This window comes from Lycorma delicatula, chromosome 9 (assembly GCF_047948215.1).
Source record: "Lycorma delicatula isolate Av1 chromosome 9, ASM4794821v1, whole genome shotgun sequence".
NCBI lineage: Eukaryota > Metazoa > Arthropoda > Insecta > Hemiptera > Fulgoridae > Lycorma > Lycorma delicatula.
In genome coordinates this window covers 129,094,350-129,114,340 of record NC_134463.1, presented here as the reverse complement: position 1 = coordinate 129,114,340, position 19,991 = coordinate 129,094,350, and the positions used below count along the sequence as shown (strand labels likewise).

Sequence of the window (19,991 nt, the reverse complement as noted above, 5' to 3'; positions counted from 1 at the left end):
GGAAACTGCCAGATATGGCGTGTCTACACGGCAGAACTTACTGCCATACAGCAAGCTCTTCGGTACACAGAACACTATTGCGAAGAGAGAGTGCTGATATGTTCCGATTCTCTAAGTGCACTTGTTGCAATTCGGAACAAGAACATTACGGATGTACTAATTGCAAACATCCTGTCCATCTTGTACGTTCTAAATCAACGAGGACAGCGATGCGTATTTGTATGGATTCCAGGGCATGCTGGTATTGCAGGTAATGAAAGCGCAGACGAAGCTGCCAGAAAGGCAACAGTCTGCGATATTTTGGATGCAATTCGTGTAAAGGTGGCAGATGTTAAAAACGGTCTAACTAACATAGAAAGAAAGAAGTGGAATACTGATTGGAGGAGTTTAAATACAAAATTAAACTCGATCAAAACTTCTCCGTATAAATGGAAAAGCAACGTGAAGTCGAATCGCCGAGAACAAGTGGCTGTGACCAGACTTAGAATCGGTCACACGAGAAAAACAAATTCATATTTGTTAACCAACGAAGAGAGACCAATGTGCGGTGTTTGTAACAAAACACTTACAATTAAGCATCTAATGGAAGAGTGTACCATATATGAGGACCTCAGAAAGAGGTTCCGGCTAAGAAATGATATTGCTGCTGATTTGGATAATGGAAATGAAGAAAAGACAGTTGCTTATTTACACGCCAGTGGACTTCTTAGAAGTCTGTAAAAGTGAAAATTTAAAGCTGCATTAAACAAACTCTAAGAGGTAGTTTTATATATATAATGGAGTCTCGAAGCGTGACACGTATAGTGACGGGAGGTAGCGCTCTTGCCTAGGCCACCCTGGCTCGCCTGCATTCAAGAGCAGTGAGTCGGGGTGTGTCCAGTGATGGCATGGGGGAATCTCAAGGGTGGACTGAGGGCGCGAGGCTATGGGTAAGCGCAATGCATACCTGTAGCCAAGTAGGTCAGGGCCGGGAAGGGTAGCCTCCCCGCCGAGGGCCTTTTTGGCCGTCTTGAACAGGTGGTCAGATTCCTCTTATGACGCTGGGAGGACCCCGATGGGTTACGTCCTACAGGACTGTTTATAGGGGCACATACAAGTCGAAAAGTATCTGAATTAACGTCGGATCGGCGTGCGATGACAAAAACACGATGTTGATTCGTTGGCGATCAGGAAGTCAAAATGTCTCGTAACCGCTTTTTGTACGGTTTTATAAAAGACAAATTTTTCCCCCGTTGATGTAGACGATTTAAAATAAAGTATCACAAACGCTGTCGGTAGCGTCAAAGGGTACTTACTTTCACGTGTTTGAAACGAATCGCACTACCGTGTTCTTGTCCGATATCCATCGTGTGACTCGCGAGATACAAAGTTTGAGAAATTTCCTGTAAAACAATGTAAGTAAAAATTATTGAAATCATAGAAAGAATTAAAATTTTACCTTTAATCTATTTCAATAAAGTTTAGCGTATTCCTTTATTTGTATTAATAAATTAGTAATTTAAATACGACAACGTTTTAATGTAATTTTTATTTTTTGGCTCCCGCTACTTCTTTTATTCTTTTTTTACCCTTTATTTCTACTCCTGGGTTTGAGTGAAAAATAATCAGATGCTCTTCCTGACATTGGCTTAGAGCGACTTACGATAAACGCAAAATGATTTACCGGAAAACCAGTAAATAAAAAAGGTTAGCCTACAGCCGATAACTTGTAGACGAATAAAAAAACTTTGAAGAGCTGTACATACAGCAGATATAATAAAAAAACCGGTTCAATTTTATTACCTACAGAAAAATAAAAAAATAGGAAGGCGGTATAATAATATGAAGGAAGAAAAAGTTTACATCGGCACACAACTTTACTTTTTTAAGTTTGTTTTTATTTTTACACCTATTTCCTTTCTTTACGAGTTAAAATAAAACCGAAATATAATTTTTATAATCGTAAGTATACCCTTTTTTATGATATTTATGCGTTTCATTCAAAAATGAAAAAAAAATTACCACTTTTCTGAATGAAAAATATTTTTATGAATCATAACATGACGAGGGACACTATAAAACAATTTGGTACCGATACACCGTCTTATTAAAGAGCATATACACTGTTATTATATTTTTTATCGTTCGGCTCAGTAATTGTTCGTGAAAATATACACGTAGACCGGATGTTAAGTAACGATATAAATCGTAAACGTATTTATTTGATGATAAATATCTATCGATAGAAACCATTAAAAAAGGTTATATATTTCTTTATTATCTATTTCTATATCGTTTGAACCTAAGTAATATTGAGGAATAAAAAAGAAAAGTCGGCAAAGGGTTCCGGGCTTCGCGCTTGACAATTTTATTTCAAATTTATAAGATTTTTTTAACATTAATTTTATTAATATTATTACTAAGTAAAATCAATTGTAAAATACAAAATGTAACGCTATTTTGAAATTCGATTTTTAGGTAACGAATTAAGTAAACGATTTTTTAAATCGATTTTTACCGGCTGTTTGTAAAGGTATCGACGATATTTTACTATATTATAGCGGGCGAATAATGTAATTTCTATTTCGGTTTTCAATTTACAATACGTCCAAAAATGTTTTTGGGAAAAATATAAACCCTGAATCTCAGCAACCAAAAAATGAAATGAAAATTAATTTTTTTTTAATCGGGTTACGGTATTAAAATAGCGCAACTTTCCTTAAGGGGTGGCAATCGTGAGTTACGACCTCAAGCAAAGTTTTTTTATTCGTGGACCCTAAGTCAAAATCTAATATAGTCTCAGCCAAGCGCTTTAAAATCTAATTTAATAATATTTGAAGAAAATTAATAAATTGTGAAATCGGCCACCGCCTTTCCCCGCTTATCTGTACGGACCTTAATTTGTCGTTTAAATGTTAAACCGGCTTACAAATATTAAGTGAAATCTATAAAAATAAAAAAAATTATTTTAGATAAGGTTTTACACTCTCATCGGATCGAGGCCAAAATTTAAGAAAAATCAGAACTTATGCAGACCTATATTTTTCCCGAGTTTCATGAGCTTTTAGTACTCCGTTTTGGAAATATATAACAAAAACGCTGAAATAATTAAGTTAATTACATCCCTGTCCCAAAGTCCGGACGACTTAAAATCTTAGTAATGGGGGCCGCGAAAAGTCGTGATTTGCCGTACCCAAAATTTTAACCGATCACCTGACGGTTAACATTCAGCAGTATTCCCGATACTGACGGGAATTTAAAAATACTGAAACTACTCCTAATAATTAAAAAAAATTCTAGATTCTTTAAATTAAAAAACCGATGCAGGTAACGTGATCTTTTTCGGTTTGTAACTTCAAAAGTAAATAAAAATATAGAAAATAAATACTGAATTCTATCAACGCTATTGGAGCGGGTTATTTACGAGTTATGTAGTTACATATAATTAATCAGTGCATATCGACCCGCATATCTTAATATTAAGACCAGAAATTAGGAGCGCATAGTTATATAATAACACGCACGACTGTGAGCGAAAGATAATCGCATCTTTATCGCAGAGAAAGTAAGATATTCTGAAACAAAAGTATGTCACGATGCCAAGAAGGCGGTAGCGGTACAACATATACTAAAAAAATAATAATCCAAGTTACAGAAAAAAGAACATATTTAATAATGATAATTTATTTTAACGATTGCTAGTTTCTCTTGGTAATTGTACACATCCACCGAGCTTACGGACACCAACTCGTTTATCAATCACCCGGAAATGTATCGGAGAAAAATCAATAAATTATTTCCCATAAATATATTCGGAACATCCTTTTTACGGTATTATTGATTTACTTCGTATTTTCATTATTCATTACGGAATTCAAAATAATAATAAAATACATACTTTCTACATTTAAAAAATTAATCTTTTTAAGGATTTATTTTCATAAAAATAAAAACTATATTTCACGACGGTAAAAACCTTTTTATTGTTTCTCAGGTAAACGTAGCATCGATGTAAACGATTAAAGAATTTCAATTAACCCTGGAACCCTACACTGGGGTACTGGGTGGCCCGAGAATAAAAAGACTTGTTTACGTATTAGAAAACAATTTATCGAACCAAATATAAAAACTAGTCGGTTCGCTTTGTTTAAAGCCGCTTAAAAGTATTTTACATTCCGCTTAACATTTTATAGTAAAGAAAAAATTACATTTTTTGACAAACTAAAATCGTAACGTCTTACTTTTTAAGGTTTTTTACCGATCGTCTTCGTAATCGGCACAAACCGATACGGCATGACTTTTGCATACAAACATTTTACACTCGGCACACGTAATAGTGGTTTTCGTGTCCTTGGTTCGCGGGTAAAAACGGCACCTTCCGGCCCACCGATTGTCTGCTTCCGGTTGCATCGGCACTTCGTTCACGAGTAGTTCGGCTACGGCAAGGCGAATTCCTCCTCGAAGCGTAGGCATTTCTAATCGTCGAACCGATTAAGATCTCATTAGGTCTTCTGCGAAGATAAAAATAAATTCCGCTCCGGGTTCTGTAGTTTGTACAGACGTAAACACATCGTCCTTGTAGATTACGTATGCATTCGGACAAGCGCTGTTCGGAATCCCGCAAAAAGGCACAGTGGCCATCTTCTTGTCTTCCTGTTACAGGAGTACTGAGCAGACAGACATTCGGCCCGATAAATCGACTCCACCTTTAGTTTGATTATACAAGCGTAGCTTCTTTCCTTCGGTTTGATGACCTCCGTAGCTTAGAATTCTTTTGCGCGGAGTAACCTGGTGCACGTCGGACAGGAGGATTACGTTCTTATTTTTCTTTGGTGCAAAAGAAACCGTCGACAGTTCTCTATCAAACGCAAAGATTATTGTATCTGCTTTGTAACATTTCTGCTGAAATTTGAGGTTTGTTTTTTCGCACTGTTCCAACCGTCGTTAAGTTACGCTTATTGAACGTATCGTTGAAAAGCGGCACAGAGCCGAACCGATTTATCTAGTGTAATATTTCTATTATTACCGCGGACGGGTTCCGATAATTTCTCCACAAAAAACCGGCTTGAGGTTGTCCTCCGGTGTCCATTTCTTTTCCAGTCTAAGGGATAGAACCGACTAAATATCCATTAAAGTTGTACAGCATGACCGACTTTAAACCGTATTTAGCTAGTTTGTTCGAAACGTACATCTGAAACTGGCATTTCCCTCGGAACGCCAGGAGCTCCAGGAGTGTAACGTTTAATACGCTTTGTAACGTTCAATAAACCGATTCCAGATGTCACGAACACGTGCTAGCGGATCAAAATCTTTTCGAGCAGCCTGATTTAAGTTGTCATCAAATCTCCAAGTACTACCCAAAAATTCAAACCTTGCCAACCGCATTATAATTCTGGCAACGCGAAGGCCCCTAGTTTTATACGAAAGAACTTTTAGAGATTAAAGCCGATAAGGCTTTAATTTCTTTATCGGATGTATCTTTAGCAAAACTCTGATCGTTGTACGAGTTTGTTCAAAATCAGTTCGATATTTCTGTTGATATAAGGTGATTTAGAGGCCGTCACCGTAAACACACAGACGTACATAGGAACATTAACATCCGAAAAATTTCCATCCGGTTTTTTGGATTCCTTAGGTGTCAAAACGTCAAGAGCATTGAAAATCGTATATGCCCAAATCGGATCGATTAGAATACTTTCCCTTCTATAGCTATATCTCTGCTGTAGCGCAATCTAGACGGGAAAGTAAAAATTAAATAAATTAACGTATAAACGCTACAAATGCGTTTACATTACAAATGTGCGATCGTTACTAAAAAGAACGGTCAGTTATTCTTAATAAATAATATCAACCTTTACTAAACAAAACAACGAAACTATTTTCGTGTAATCCGACAAAATGCAATGGCTTATGAAAAAGGGTCTTATTTTACTTGTGTCGTCTGTTTTATTGAATTACAAAACCCTTTAAAAAATCTTCCAAGCGATTAATTAAAATACTTTAAATACAGAAACGATACCGTTCTATAGATGAATTTTTAAATAATACTATTTAAAAAACCCTGAATTTTCTGGCTCCATTTAATATGTACACAAAAATATGTTCTCATCTACTGATTTGTGAAATATTTTATAGTTATTTGTCTGTTATATTCAGTATCTTGATGTATTTAGATTAAAATTATTTCAGGTATTTATCTATATTTAGAATATTTAATATGGAATTTAATCGCGTCTATTTATTTATTATTTTGCAATTAATTGTACACATTGCTGACGCGATATATAATTATTACGATGTACAAATCAGATCAAAAAATTTATTTATTTGCTTTATTAACACCCGGCATATATATATATATATATATATATTAATTTGTTTAACCTGAAAGATACAAAAACGTTTCTTACCGAGTGTAATTTGTTAAATGCGATTAGTAAGAATTAATCGGAAAAAGTTTTAGTTTGAAATCCGCGAACGATTAAAATGGAAATCTGATGAAAGACAATTAAGGACTTGCACTGTAAAATTGTAAAAGTGAAGTATATATTAATAACGAATAATTAAGTCGAACATGAAAAGGCGAAAGTCGGCGATATGCTAAATAAAAGAGGAAGTAGACGATTTTTTTTCGGTAGAGGAAAACAATTTACGAAATTTAATAAACTATAGATAGTGATTTTGGCATCGATTTTTTTCCGTCTGAACTATATTTTCCTATAATAATTGTTTATTTTATAGAAAGCGTTAAATAAAAGGAGACCTGCTAAATTTTCTCGAATACGCAGATATTTGTCATTTACATTTCCGATCGCGTTATACGATTTATTTGTTTATTTCGCGATTCGTTTGTAAAGCAGAATATCTTGAACGCAAAATACGCTAAGCGATGTATCGAAAAATTATTCCGTAAGGAATAAAATAAGAATTAAACATCACTGCCGGAAAACAAACCCGTTCTCAAGAATAACAATCATTTCGCGCCTGACTCGGTAACTTAGTAGGAAATGTGTAAAAAGCTAGGTTATTTTCATTATCTATTCGTCGAGTCGATAAGATCCAAGCTCGCTGAAACGCAAATGTTATTCGCAACAATAAAAGAAACTAGCCGATCACAACATCGATACTTACTTCGAGAACTTCAAGTTTTGACCGATAGCAATACGGAAGCGCTTTGACTGTTATCCCATTAGTTACCGATAAAGAAAGTAAAAATATTGCACGCTCATACTAATGCACCGATTACAAACCGATTCCTTATATCTAGCGCGACCTTAATTTAATACACGAAATAATGTAACCTTGTGGATTTAGTGTTTTTTTTTATTGTAACACGGAAAAAGAAGCTACTTTTTGTAGACGGTAAGTTAACGTATTACGGCGGTTATAAAAATTAATTTACGTCAAACTTAAAGGACGGGGACTTCAACTCTAATTTTTCAATTGATTTTACATCAATTTTTTTGGAAATTGCAGGAGACCTTGGGAAACCTTTTTTTCAATAATATTTTTTTTTCTAAAATTGCTGTAAAACCAAATACTTTTGTTAATAATTAATGTCGGTAGTGTTTTATTATAGCACAATTTTATTTTTAGAGCAGAAATACGGGGTAAAATCCGCAAAAACATAGCATTTTTGGACCGATGTTTGTAATTAAAATTTTTCCCATTATTTTGACGATAAGCAAACGGCAACGTATAAATGAGATGGACAAGGCGTAAAAAGAACAAAATCCAGAAAGGCAAAGCGATCGTTAACTTACTATGAACGGAGTTAAATTTTATTCTTAAGTTGGTGAAATAGAAACGGTTACCAGATGCGCTAACGACTGACTGTACAGTAATTATAACATTTCCCCTTTGTTCGACTTCCCTTCGTAGCCGGTTAAATTTTGAGATAACCCTTCCGAAATCAACACTTTCCCGTTTCCAACTCTGCAAAATTAAACGCATAGCTTTTTCACGTATGCTGTTTCTCCCCTTATTTCGGTACCTCGTTTAAACAACTCGCTATTCGTCTTCTTTCAAAAGTATAGATCCGATATGCGTATTTTGAATTTATCAGACAAGAAAAATCGGGTATTTACCGTCGTTTAAAAACGTCAACACTTTATGGGGACATCGCAGAAATTTGAAATTCGATACTAAATTGTAGTAATACTATAAGAGTTGTTTACAGTACTGAAATTTTAAATCGATCAGACCACCTACGGTCGGGAAATCGTTTTACGTTTTTTGTTATACATTTCGTAAAACATCGCTAAAAACTAATAATAAACCATCGGAAAAACATATTCGTCGAAATATGTTTTTAACTTCGGTTAAAGTTTTTCGCCCATCCGAAAAAGGAGTACGGCCGTACCCAAAATAAATATTTTTTTAAAATTTCGTCTTTACCATTTTGTTTTTACTAATTCGACTTTACAATTTCTGCGCACGATTTTTTAATCGTATAAAGTTTTACACTCCTATTGTCAAATTAGTAAGGCGGTACCATATTTCACAAATTTATTAGTGCTCGTCTAAGATTAAACAGATTTACTATTAAAGCCCAAAATTTAATCAAAATATTTCGTTATAAGGGGATCATACAACGGGATGTAAATTTTTAAACACCGCTACATTCTGTACCTTCTATATGCTAGTGAAATATCGCTAGAACCTTTAGAAACACCCGATAGAAATCGATTTCTTAAGTCGTTCGTTATCAAAAATCGGTTTCCAAAATCGTTGTTTTCAATTTTGTAATTTATAATAAATCGATCGATTTTAAGTAATAATAATACTCATTAATATTTAAAAACCTCGGTCAAAGATTATTTTACAGTTATATTATCCCTTTTTCTAAAACCTTTAATTAATCGATACAGCACTTAACGGGACTCCCACCATCGAGTGCCCACGACCTCAAACGAGGGCGAATGAGCGGTTGAAGGTGAGGTACCCTTGAGATGGGAAACCACCTCAAAACGCGGTTCAACTGAAGGGTCGATGGAGAAGGGGAGGGGATAAGGTCCGAAAGGACAACCCAAATGTAACCGGTTGAAATTATTGTAGAGCGTGCTTCAGTGAGTTTCCGGAGTAACAGAGTCCTCCGTTCGGATCTCCCGGAGGGGAATGCTAAAGATCAAGCTGTAAGGAAACAAGGTAAGAGGAAGACCAAGACTAGGGTATACTGAACACGATAAAACTGCCTTGAGGCAGTTCTGACTGCTGGAACCGATCCTATGATTGATAACAAGAAGAAGAAACAACTAAAAGGAAAATAATCACCCGTCTACCGCTTTAAAGAATTTCTAAACAGTTTCGAAAATAAATATTTTTAAAAACGATTACAGTCCAAGAATTAACGGGTAAATATTCTTTTTATCGGGTGTTCAGAGGATCCGCAAAACGGAACAACACTGCGACAACTTTAATCTTTATTATAATAATAATTATAAAAAATTAGAAGAAAATATAATATACTGAAAATAACAACATAAAGATGTTAATTATGAAAATCTGTTTAATGTGTAAACTTACCTGAAAATAATTCCAAGAATTTTTCAACGCCGTAATTCCCAGGAAATCGATACTTTGGATCGTCCAATGACTCAGCTGTGTGAACTTTTATTCGTTTTATCATGAAACTTATGTTATCTGCTTTACCATCCTGGTTAAAATCTGTAAAACGGATAAATAAAAAAACATTAGCTATAAATAATAAAAATAATTTTTTTTATTTTAAAAGCGGTTGTGTTATCGCACTCACTATTATATGTACACATAAACTAAAAATTGTGACTAATCTTGTTTGAAATCAGAAAAGTTTTGTAAGTTTATAAAAAAAGAATACTGAATCGTAATGAAACATCAAATATAAATGCCGATTACGTTACTCTACTTTTGCGATCGAACGGAAATACCTATTTGGGATTACGGTTTCTCATAACCGTAATTCCTGATAAAATTAAATTACCGTCTAATATTATCTGTTCGCCAGATAAAGAGAGTACGCAGGTCAAAACTTTCACAAATATACCGGGTGAATGACTTAAAACCGAACCGCTACGGTTGCGATACGTAACATTTTTTGAATGAAATGTTTAACAAAACGATCATAATGAGAGTCACCTGGTTCAAAACGTTGTTGTCAGTGCCGTCGATTTATTGCATATTCGCTTTCAGTTCTTCGATAATGTGGAAATTCGATTCGTAAACTACATCCTTCAAATACCCACGAAGAAAAAAAATCGAAAATATACAGGTTGGGGAACGCGAGGGCCAGCGCTCTCTGCTGACAATTCATTCTTCTGTGAAAGCGTACTCTTTTTACGATCTATTAACTGAACGTAGATTCTTCGGAAATTGTACGATACACTTATTTATCGACGACCGGTCAAAGAATACTGGACCGTTCCAGAAACAGGACACGTTACTAGAAACAGGTGGTGGGATGACCTTAGACGTAGTCGAGTGTGGAACGGTTGCGGATACGAGTGCGTTCAATGTCGAAGAATGTTTATTAGCTTGCGGGTGACTCCGCTAACGTCCATACGCTGGTAAAACAGGAGAACGTTATAAACGACTTCTTTGTGCGTTTTGGGAAATCGTCACCATCACGGCAAACGTTACTGACATGAGAAGAAGGCTTTTGCAACGGGAAGTGTTTTCTTCATGCGCCACACAGCCAGGCCGAGCACTCTAGCTGAGACGCGTGCTGCTGTGAAGGCATCGATTCAACGATCACCGATAAAATCAGTGATCGGTGAGACCATCGGCCTATGTTATGATTTGGGCTAGGATGACAGTCGAACATCTCGTTGGTCCTTATTTCTTCGACGGCACAGTTAATCAGATAACAGAGTTATCTGAGAACGATCGACGAGCGGTTGTTTCCAGAATTAACGGCAAAAGGTGCCGTTAGGACACCTAAAGGACGGCGGTGCTCCAGTGCTACACTCATACCGATCAAGTGTTTTACGCAGCGTAGAAATTCAGACTACACTCAAATAAGCCGACCGGTTTAGGTCACCTAACAAGAGGAACGCAACTTCATTCCGGTCCGCGCAGGAGCCGGGGACAAACCCCGCACCACCACCCGGTCACATCATGGTGTCTCGCGTGGTATTACAAGTCACGATCAGGATCGCCACCGGCAGAGGAAAGCCACGCCCCCGGTCGCACGGGGTACCATACCACGGCAGCGCAGCCACCCCCACCAGCGGGAGCCCCAAATCGAATCACAGACAATACCAATATAACCGTGGCACGATGCCAATGCGCCTACCTCCAACCAATCCCTAAGGTGAAACCCTACCCGGCCGGGATCCGACTACGATCGAGTACCTCGATCAAACTCCCAGACCTACACCGCAAGATGCGAAGAAAACTAGTCGCTATAAACCATTCTTCGAGGATCATCCAGTTGTTACGGAGATCCAGAAAGGAATGTGTTCTCTCAAGTTCCCTAACAGCTCGTGAACGTTCGACCTCGTGTCGGGGACAGACGTAAAGGACGCGGACCACTGTATCATCAGTCCTACAATCCGGGCATTGACTCGAATCCGCCAAACGAAACCTAGTCAAACTCGCCCGAAAGGCACTATGTCCGGAAAGAAACTGTGTGATACACCGATTGGGGGAGACCCTTCGAATCGCACCTAAATTAGAACTATAGGAAATATACCGTGCGTGTAACGACCTGTGAGGGATTCGTCCCACCTGACCTGCCAAGATGCAAGGTCCCGGTCTTCAATCTCCCGTTTTCGTTCTGACGTCAATAGATTATTTACCTTGAAAATGTAGCGTTCCTTACGCTCATTAGGCAAGATCGGTTTGACTCCGGCTATAACACAGACTGCCTCCCGCGAGACTGTTCTGTAACCGCCTATAACAACCAGCAAGAGGAGTCGCTGGGCCCACAACCAAATATCCGCGCAATTCCTAAAAGCCATGCGGTGAGTCCAGAAAGGCGATGCATACAGCATAATAGATTCGCTGACACCTTTGTAAAGCGGCGCTCCAGCACGTTTTGCTTTGAATGTCTGCAGATGCCTCGATGAAATTTTTCCGAATCGCTGGATCGGACGCGGGTCAGAAGAATTACCGGCTCCATCGCTTTAGCCAGCAAGAAGCCCTGACTTCACGATACCTGACAATGCACTCTGGGGTTTTGTAAAAAAAAGAGATCCGAAAACGGAGATACATAAAAAACAAGCAGCTCTAAGACGCTGTTCGGTCAGCATTTGAAACGATCACCTCTCATATGTTGTTGCGGATGAACAACCGGACGCGGAGGCGCATACAATTGTGCTTTGAACACGGTGAAACCCAAACAGACGTTTTAGATCCATAGAAAGTAAGCTGCACCTATTCTGTTTCAAAACTAGTGTAAACGGACTTCCCACTCATCCCGTTTGATGAAACCGTGCCTCGCCTGATATCAAATACACATAAGGTCTATTGTCTATGTGTTGTCTACAGTGTTTTAAAGAAGCCGTTCGCAATAATTAAGACCTTTCGGTTTGTCTAATTTCTTTGTTGCAATAACTTAAGTACAGATTTTTTTGATCGGCAGAAATTCTTCTTTGAATATCGGCTATAGCCTCTGGAATCCTAACGGACCTGTATTTTATTTTGCGTTTGTGACCGACCCCGTTGTACGTTATTTTGTAACCGAATCGTGTATCCTATTCTTTACTGGGATATTGATATTCGGAAAGTTTTCTGCCAATATTTGATGGGTTTCTTGAAAGGATTTAGAACATGTATCAGCTTTCACTACAGCTTCCTCGATCGATAAAGGTATTTTAGAAAAACATAACTGTAAAGAGCAAAACTATAATTCGCTGAAGTACGAGTAGTTCACGACTGACAACAACTGACAAAAGTAGTAACATAAATAACCGATAGCCGCGCTAGTAGGTTACAGCATTAAGTGAAATAACTGCATTTCGAACCGCCTCGGTTCGGTTTGAGATCGCTCACCCGGTATAATGAATTTACATTTAGCATCTTGCTGTTTAAAAAATAAATACATTATAAGCTATAAACAATAATTTTGATTGTTTTAAGAAATTTACATAATTAGTGAAAATTAACCCGAAATTAAAAAGCGATTACAATCAGAAAATCAATAATACAAGGATAGTACAAGGATTATTTACTTCTACTACTTACAAAGAAGAATTACTCTTCGCTCGTACGTTCCGAATATTATCGCACACTCATCCACTTGCCGGCTTCGGCAATATTTAGTAAATCCCCCGGCCTAGCGGGTTATATTAACATAACAGCAGTTGTTCCATCCTTTGTTCCGTCAAGCGTGATGGCCTATTATTATTATTCCACATTTTCACAGCCTTTTGTCGTGGCATTCTCTAAACTCGAAATAATTTATACCAACGAGATTAAGCTTGCTATTGTTGAATAAGTGCCTTCCGGGCAACATGGCAGATGTCAATTAAAACGCTACTCCTTAGCATTAGCGCGTGGGTCTTCCACTGGATCTTCAGAGTTTTTCAAGACACTATTGTGGAAAGTAGATGGTATTATTCCCTCCGCGGATATAATTATCGGGATTATATAAACCACTTTTTGAGAACACATTTCCTTAACTTCAAAAACAAGATCTGTATATTTCTGCAGCTTCTCATTGCGTTTAATGTTGAGGTTGTTACGGGATGGCTACGTCTATTAGGTAAGTTATTTTTTCCATTTTGCCGACTACTACTATATCTGGCTTATTATAGTTGATGGGGTTTGCTGTTACAATCCCCTGGTTCCAGAGAAGTTTGCATTGTTGTTTTCCAAAAAGAAGGCTGGTTCGTAAGTATAGCAGGGCTTATTTTGAAACTCTAACTTGTATCTGCTGCAGATTTCTATATGTACGATTTTCGCCACGTTGTTGTGCCTCCTGTTGTACTCCGTTTATTACTGTTATTATTTTATCCAGATTCACTTGATTTTGAACCTTCAAAGATATTCTAAAAATTCTTTCCGTAGTTCTTTAATGTCGTTTCTCATTTTTTACATCGGTTTTTGTCTATTTAAATTCTTCTCTACTTCTTTTTTTTTTTTTTTGATACCGAATAGAAACAGTGCATGTAATGTATCGTTTCTAAACGAGATGGATTTAAAATCATTTATGACCTTATACATGTGCTGTACTTTGACAGTCGTTAAGGACTCGAGTTACAAATGACATGGAAGAGAGTTACTTATTCTGAATGTAAGGAGGATGTTTACAATACGGTCGATCCCAACGGAAGGCAGCGTGAAAATAACATTCGTTGAATTGAATTTCACCTGCACTAGACCGGGCTCGAAATTTCGATGCCTTCACCATTTTTTAGGCTCGGTGAAGAAAACAACAGGAGACCGCCTTCGCTTCTTATTTTGTCGCACGTGACGTTTATTGTTTTTGAGAACGTTTACGTCATTTTCGAGAACGCGTGTCTCGGATCGGGTCATCAACAACGGATAGGTTACGTTATTTAATATACCTAAGTATTCCGAAACCGAACCGTTTAAGTTTCTATAGTAACTTTTGACCTTAACATTTAAAAGGCAGAGATCAGCTACAGTAAAGAAAATAAATTATAAATTCGAACAGAACATATACATATACATACGTACGTATATATATATATATATATATATATATATATATATATATATATATATATATTGATTCGATTTTTACGGGGATAATTTTACTTCAACTTTTTTATTTAATTACAGTAGAAACGAAAGGAAGTTTGTTCTTACGCGCGCACGGGTGTCGCCAGCGTTGGAGGTTGGAAATACAAAATAAATAATGAACAGATATTTATACGGCGAATGTACAATAAATCCTGTTTACTGACTAAAACCCTAGTGAAAACCGGGTTAAATATAAAATATTATTAACATCAACACTAAGCGAATTCTTATACTAATTAACTAGCGTGAGAATTATATTTAAAGATGACTATAATATGATTTGATACAATAATAATCCGCAGGCTCTACAATGTAAAATTAGTTCGAAGTAAATAAATATAAAAACCTTAATTTAATAACAAAAACACGTTCTAAATGGTAATTAAAAAAAGAAAAAACCAAAGAATAAAATTTTCGTATTACTTGTTGAAATAAAACGAAAACACTTAAATTGATATTTAAAATACATAACACAGACGCCGCCACTATAAAGTATTCCGTTAAATGCTTCCGTGCTTCTACAGTAAACTCGCTAAAATCTAAAATTTTCTAGTACTGGATGTTAACAGTGCAGCAAAGGCGAATTGTTTTAAAGCATAAGTACCCGCTGAGATCTAGCGAATAAACGATTTTATTCGTAACGACGAACTCGAAGTAAGGAATCGGTAGTCGTGCGGTAGCCGAATTTTTTTTTTTTCCTAACATCTATCTAGAATAAACGTACGCTCTAAAATTTCGCCGTTTAATTTACAGTATTCTTTAAAAGAAAAAGGCGTCAGTCGACAAAAATAATTTAAAAAAATCTGATGTGGACACCACATGACTTCCTTGTACGTATATTAAATTACATATACGCATTTTTGCTACCCTTCATTTAAATTTATTTCAATTGAAAGTGAGATACGATCCTCCAATTCTTTAATAAAAGTGGACAGTTACAGAAATGCTAAAATATTAGTTTTTATTAACATTAAATATTTACACGGTTATTAATTCAACTATCTTACCTGAAATATTAGGTTAGAGTAAAAGACCTTCGACTATTCTTTAAATAAATTGTTTACCTATTAATTCAATAATAAAAACCGATTATCCTACACCGTAAATTCAAAATTAGTATTTGTAAGCAGTATACAGGAGTTCATTAAACGGAGTTCTTTAATTATTATTAACTTTTATTTATACGACACACTAGAAATCTTGTGCGTATTACGCACAAGTGAAAAAATACTTTCAACAATCACTTTAAAATGAGTGCAATTCAAAAATCTATTTTATTTTTCTGTCAAATAATTAAATAAAATGATTTTTTTAAAAGTAAATCTAGAATTTTTATAATAATTTGCTAACTAAAATCCAAAAATAAAAAGATTGTAAATTATAATTTTTAATTATATTCAATAATCAGGTGTTTCACCAACTATATTACATAAACACGTATGTGATAATGCCTCTTAAATAACATATACACATTTATAAAACCACATATAATTTTATTTAACTAATAACTTCTGTTTTTTTCATTTTTTTTTTTATTGTTAATATTGAATAATTATTTATTGTAAAACTTCTTTTACAATCACGGGTTAATAATTATTAATAAATCAGCACCTTTAATTTACAACAAAAAGTTAAAAATATAAAAAAAGAGATGAAGGCTGATTCGAACCGATGTGCCTTCCCCTTATAGATCCAAATATTTCATTAATTAAAATCTCATTTGGCTATAACTCTGGAACTAATGAGAATAACTACAACTTATGATACATCGTTGAAAATCTCTCGATGACAGCTTAATACTGAAGTTAAGAAAAATTCCAAAATCTAGTTTTTGTTTTTGATTTTGAGCTTAGTTGGACGCTTTTGGTCCAGTCGATTGCAATCAAAAGGGATAGGTGCACAACTAGACGTTACAACAGTCCTAAATCCAAAATTTCAACATCCTACGGCTAATCGTTTTTTAGTTATGCGACATACATACGTACGTACGTACATACAGACGTCACGCCGAAAATAGTCAAAATGGATTCAGGGATGGTCAAAATTGATATTTCCGTTGAAATCTAAAAACCGAACTTTTTCGAGATCACAATACTTCCTTTACTTCAAGGAAGTAAAAACAATGCATTCTTTTCCTTAACAAGGAAGTAAAAAGAATACATTTGTCGAGTTGGTTCTTGATGAACGGGACGCGTATATTTCCGTCGGTCTATACTAGGAGCCGCATAATTTGCGGGTAATTTTGCATGGTACCTATGAAAAAAATAAGTAAAAAAAATGATTACACAATTATAATTATTAATCCGTGTCGTTTATTGCGTGTCGTTTTCCGTTTTATTATTATTTACATGAAACAGAAAAAATCAGGCTTTGCATTAGATTTTCAAAAAAGTATAATTTCCATAGCTATTTTTTTGTAGCGATTGAAATTTTAGTTCATTCATTTAGTTTTACCTAATTAATTATTCTTAATGTTACTTTATTTTTTTAATAATCGATCGCGATGAAAATTTTATATTCTAACATGCTTTTCACTTAACCCTTATTTATCATTCTAACGTGAAAGGGTTCAATAAACGATTGTTGAAACGCCAGGTTTTTTTTACAAAACAAGCATATTCCGAGATCTGATAAACGTTTTGCGACAAATCTGAAGTCGTTGGAATCATCAGTGCAATATGAATTCGACTTATAACCGTTTTAAAACTAAATAAAACGATTAAGATGCATAATCGAGATTTAAAATTATTTTATAAACTAAAAAGACTCGCTTGGAACGGCAGAAATTTCAAGCGAACTTACATCCTGTTGCAAGTAGTAAATTAGGTAATTTTCTTTTTCCTGCGTAAGCTTATCAAATATTTAATAATCCGTGAAAATAATTTTTATAATATCACAAAAAATACAATTTACGAATGAAAGATAAATTTTAATGTTGTAATAAAAATTTTCTACTTTTTTTTGATGACAACGTTACAAAATCATCCGGCAAGTTAATCGAGATCAGTAGCGAATTAATATTTAAACAAAAATAATTTAACAAAATAATAATAGACAGTAAAACAAAAATTCAAATAAACTAGATACAGAATTAAATATAATAGATTAATTACAGTAGATAAAAAGTTTTAAAGATTAAAATAACAAAAAGGTAAAGTTTAAATAGAGACTAAAATTAAGAGAACAAAAAATGCCATCAGAAGTCGAATAAAACGCAAGGATTAAAAACGAAAGGACCTCCTATCGGCCGCTTAGCCTTTGCGCATTGCCGTTTTAACATTGTACTTTTCTCAAATCTAGAAACTTCAACTGAAATCAAAATCCTGACTGAAGTAGCCGGAAAAGCAGGGTGACAAATTTCCTTTGAAAAAAAAACAGAATTTATTAACGCAATTCAAAAATAAATCGATCGATATAATAGAAACTAAGTACGCGAAAATTAAAAGAACCAACAAACGAGTTACACCAGACGATTCAGAAAAACTAGCGAAACAGAATAGATCCAAAAAATGGAAACGGCTTTTAAATCGCTCCTTAAAGAATATAACGTAAATTTAATAAATAAATCTCAAACAGACATCAGAACGCGAAGTTTATAATACCCGTCAGGACGGTTAACCTTTAATAAGAAAAACATAATCGAAGAACTAGAAGAAAAAGAAAAATCCTAGGACCCGTTTGAATTTCATCTTAGATCCAACAAAGAACTTTGCCGAAAAATACACACCTCGATCAATATAAGATAAGAAGTAATAGATAATAAGATAAGAGAGATAAGATAATAAGATAGAAGAATAAAACCACCCTCGACCTTTTAGAAAACAGGAAAAAAAACAAATCGCTTTAAAGAAACAGAGTAACATTTATCTAAACTGAAGATGAAGAAATACTCGTACACAACTCGGAACAAAAATAGAAAAAAACCGAGAGAAAAAAATTAAAATGAAACCACAAAAAGTAAAACGGACAGAACAAAGAAGAAAAAAATACAGAGAAAGAATGAAAATCTATTGGGAAAAAGCACGCGCAAAAAAGGTAAAGTTAGTTCAAGAAAAAGTATCAGGCTAATAATAATCGATAATAAAATCTAAATTGAAATAAAAATCTTCTATCTCTATTCACACTCGATTCGTGCAATTTTTTAACATTAAATTTGCTATTTTGGTCGGTAGAGCAAGGCGCTTTTTCCTCTACTTAACAGCCGTACACCTAAAAGCGCCTTTCTATAATTGCTCGGCTATGCTTAACGTAATCAAATCGTCTACATAAAGTAGTTAAATTTAAATCTATATTCATAAAATTCCTCTATTTGAATTATTTCTAAGATCCTACCTACAGTTCGTATAAATTGTTAGGCTTACTTTCCTCCTGAAAATGTAAGCGTTGAAGAAAGCTTTTCTTATAGAATTGTGTTATTTAAAAATTTTCTAAACCCATTAAAATACCTATTTTTGTTTTTTTTTTTAAATATTAACACGGCCCTCCTCACGAGCAACGTTTAATTTTACGTCGACAGAAGTTAACATCAGGTATATTTCGTATTTTAAAATGTTATTTAGCTTATAAAATCCGCAACGAATGTTAATAACCGGTTTCCGTTTTTAGATTTTTATTCATTATATAACACTCGAAATATTTATTTAATATTTGAAAATTTTTCCAACGCAGAGCAAAGATAAGAAGGTATAAAAATTTTTCAATCTTTTCAGTAGAGGTTGACAAGCTGTGAATTGTAAAACCAAATTTAATTAATATAAATTTAAGAGATGCCCGCCTGTTATCGCTTGGTAGTAATAGCTTACATTTTCCAAATTCCTGTGAGAAAATAATACGACGGCATTATCCGCACACCTGATCATTCTACAGCAGATAACTTTTACTTTCATTAAATCGTCTACATACGATAAGAATAAAACCTGCGAGGGTATTATCCCTTAACGTAATCCAAAACATGCGGTTTTTTCAGCGGTCTCTAGGGAGCGTACGTGGTAAAGACATGAGGCATAAAGACCGAGACCCGACCTTTGGGGTGAGACCCAGGAACGACATTGTCGGGCTTGCCCACCTCATTTCAAAGGTTAGAGGCAGGCAAAAATAAAAGATACAAACCGGCGAGCTGCCCTGTCGTGCCAGACGGGAAGGCCCGTTTGAGTTAAAAGGACAACCTCCCCTGAGCTGTGCTAAGCTTAATCCTGCGGTATCCAGCTCGGGAGAAAAAAAACATGCGGTTTGCATCGTATTAATTCAACGAATCTAAATCGTAACTAAAAAGTAATTTCACTAAGTGCAAGCGCGCGCGCGCACTAACATACACAACCGCACAC

The 19,991-nt window shown here is 35.2% G+C and overlaps 1 protein-coding gene and 1 pseudogene across 1 annotated transcript in view; both read right to left on the bottom strand.

Annotated features, from left to right (window-relative positions):
* The window catches only part of Kul (Kuzbanian-like), a 383,998-nt gene that overhangs the window by 88,243 nt on the left and 275,764 nt on the right, over positions 1-19,991 (bottom strand). Inside the window, exon 5 of the mRNA XM_075375246.1 lies at positions 9,505-9,645. Within this exon, the coding sequence (XP_075231361.1) occupies positions 9,505-9,645 (141 nt within the window). The remainder of the gene's footprint in view (positions 1-9,504; positions 9,646-19,991) is intronic.
* Positions 4,234-5,406, bottom strand: LOC142330369 (uncharacterized; annotated as a pseudogene).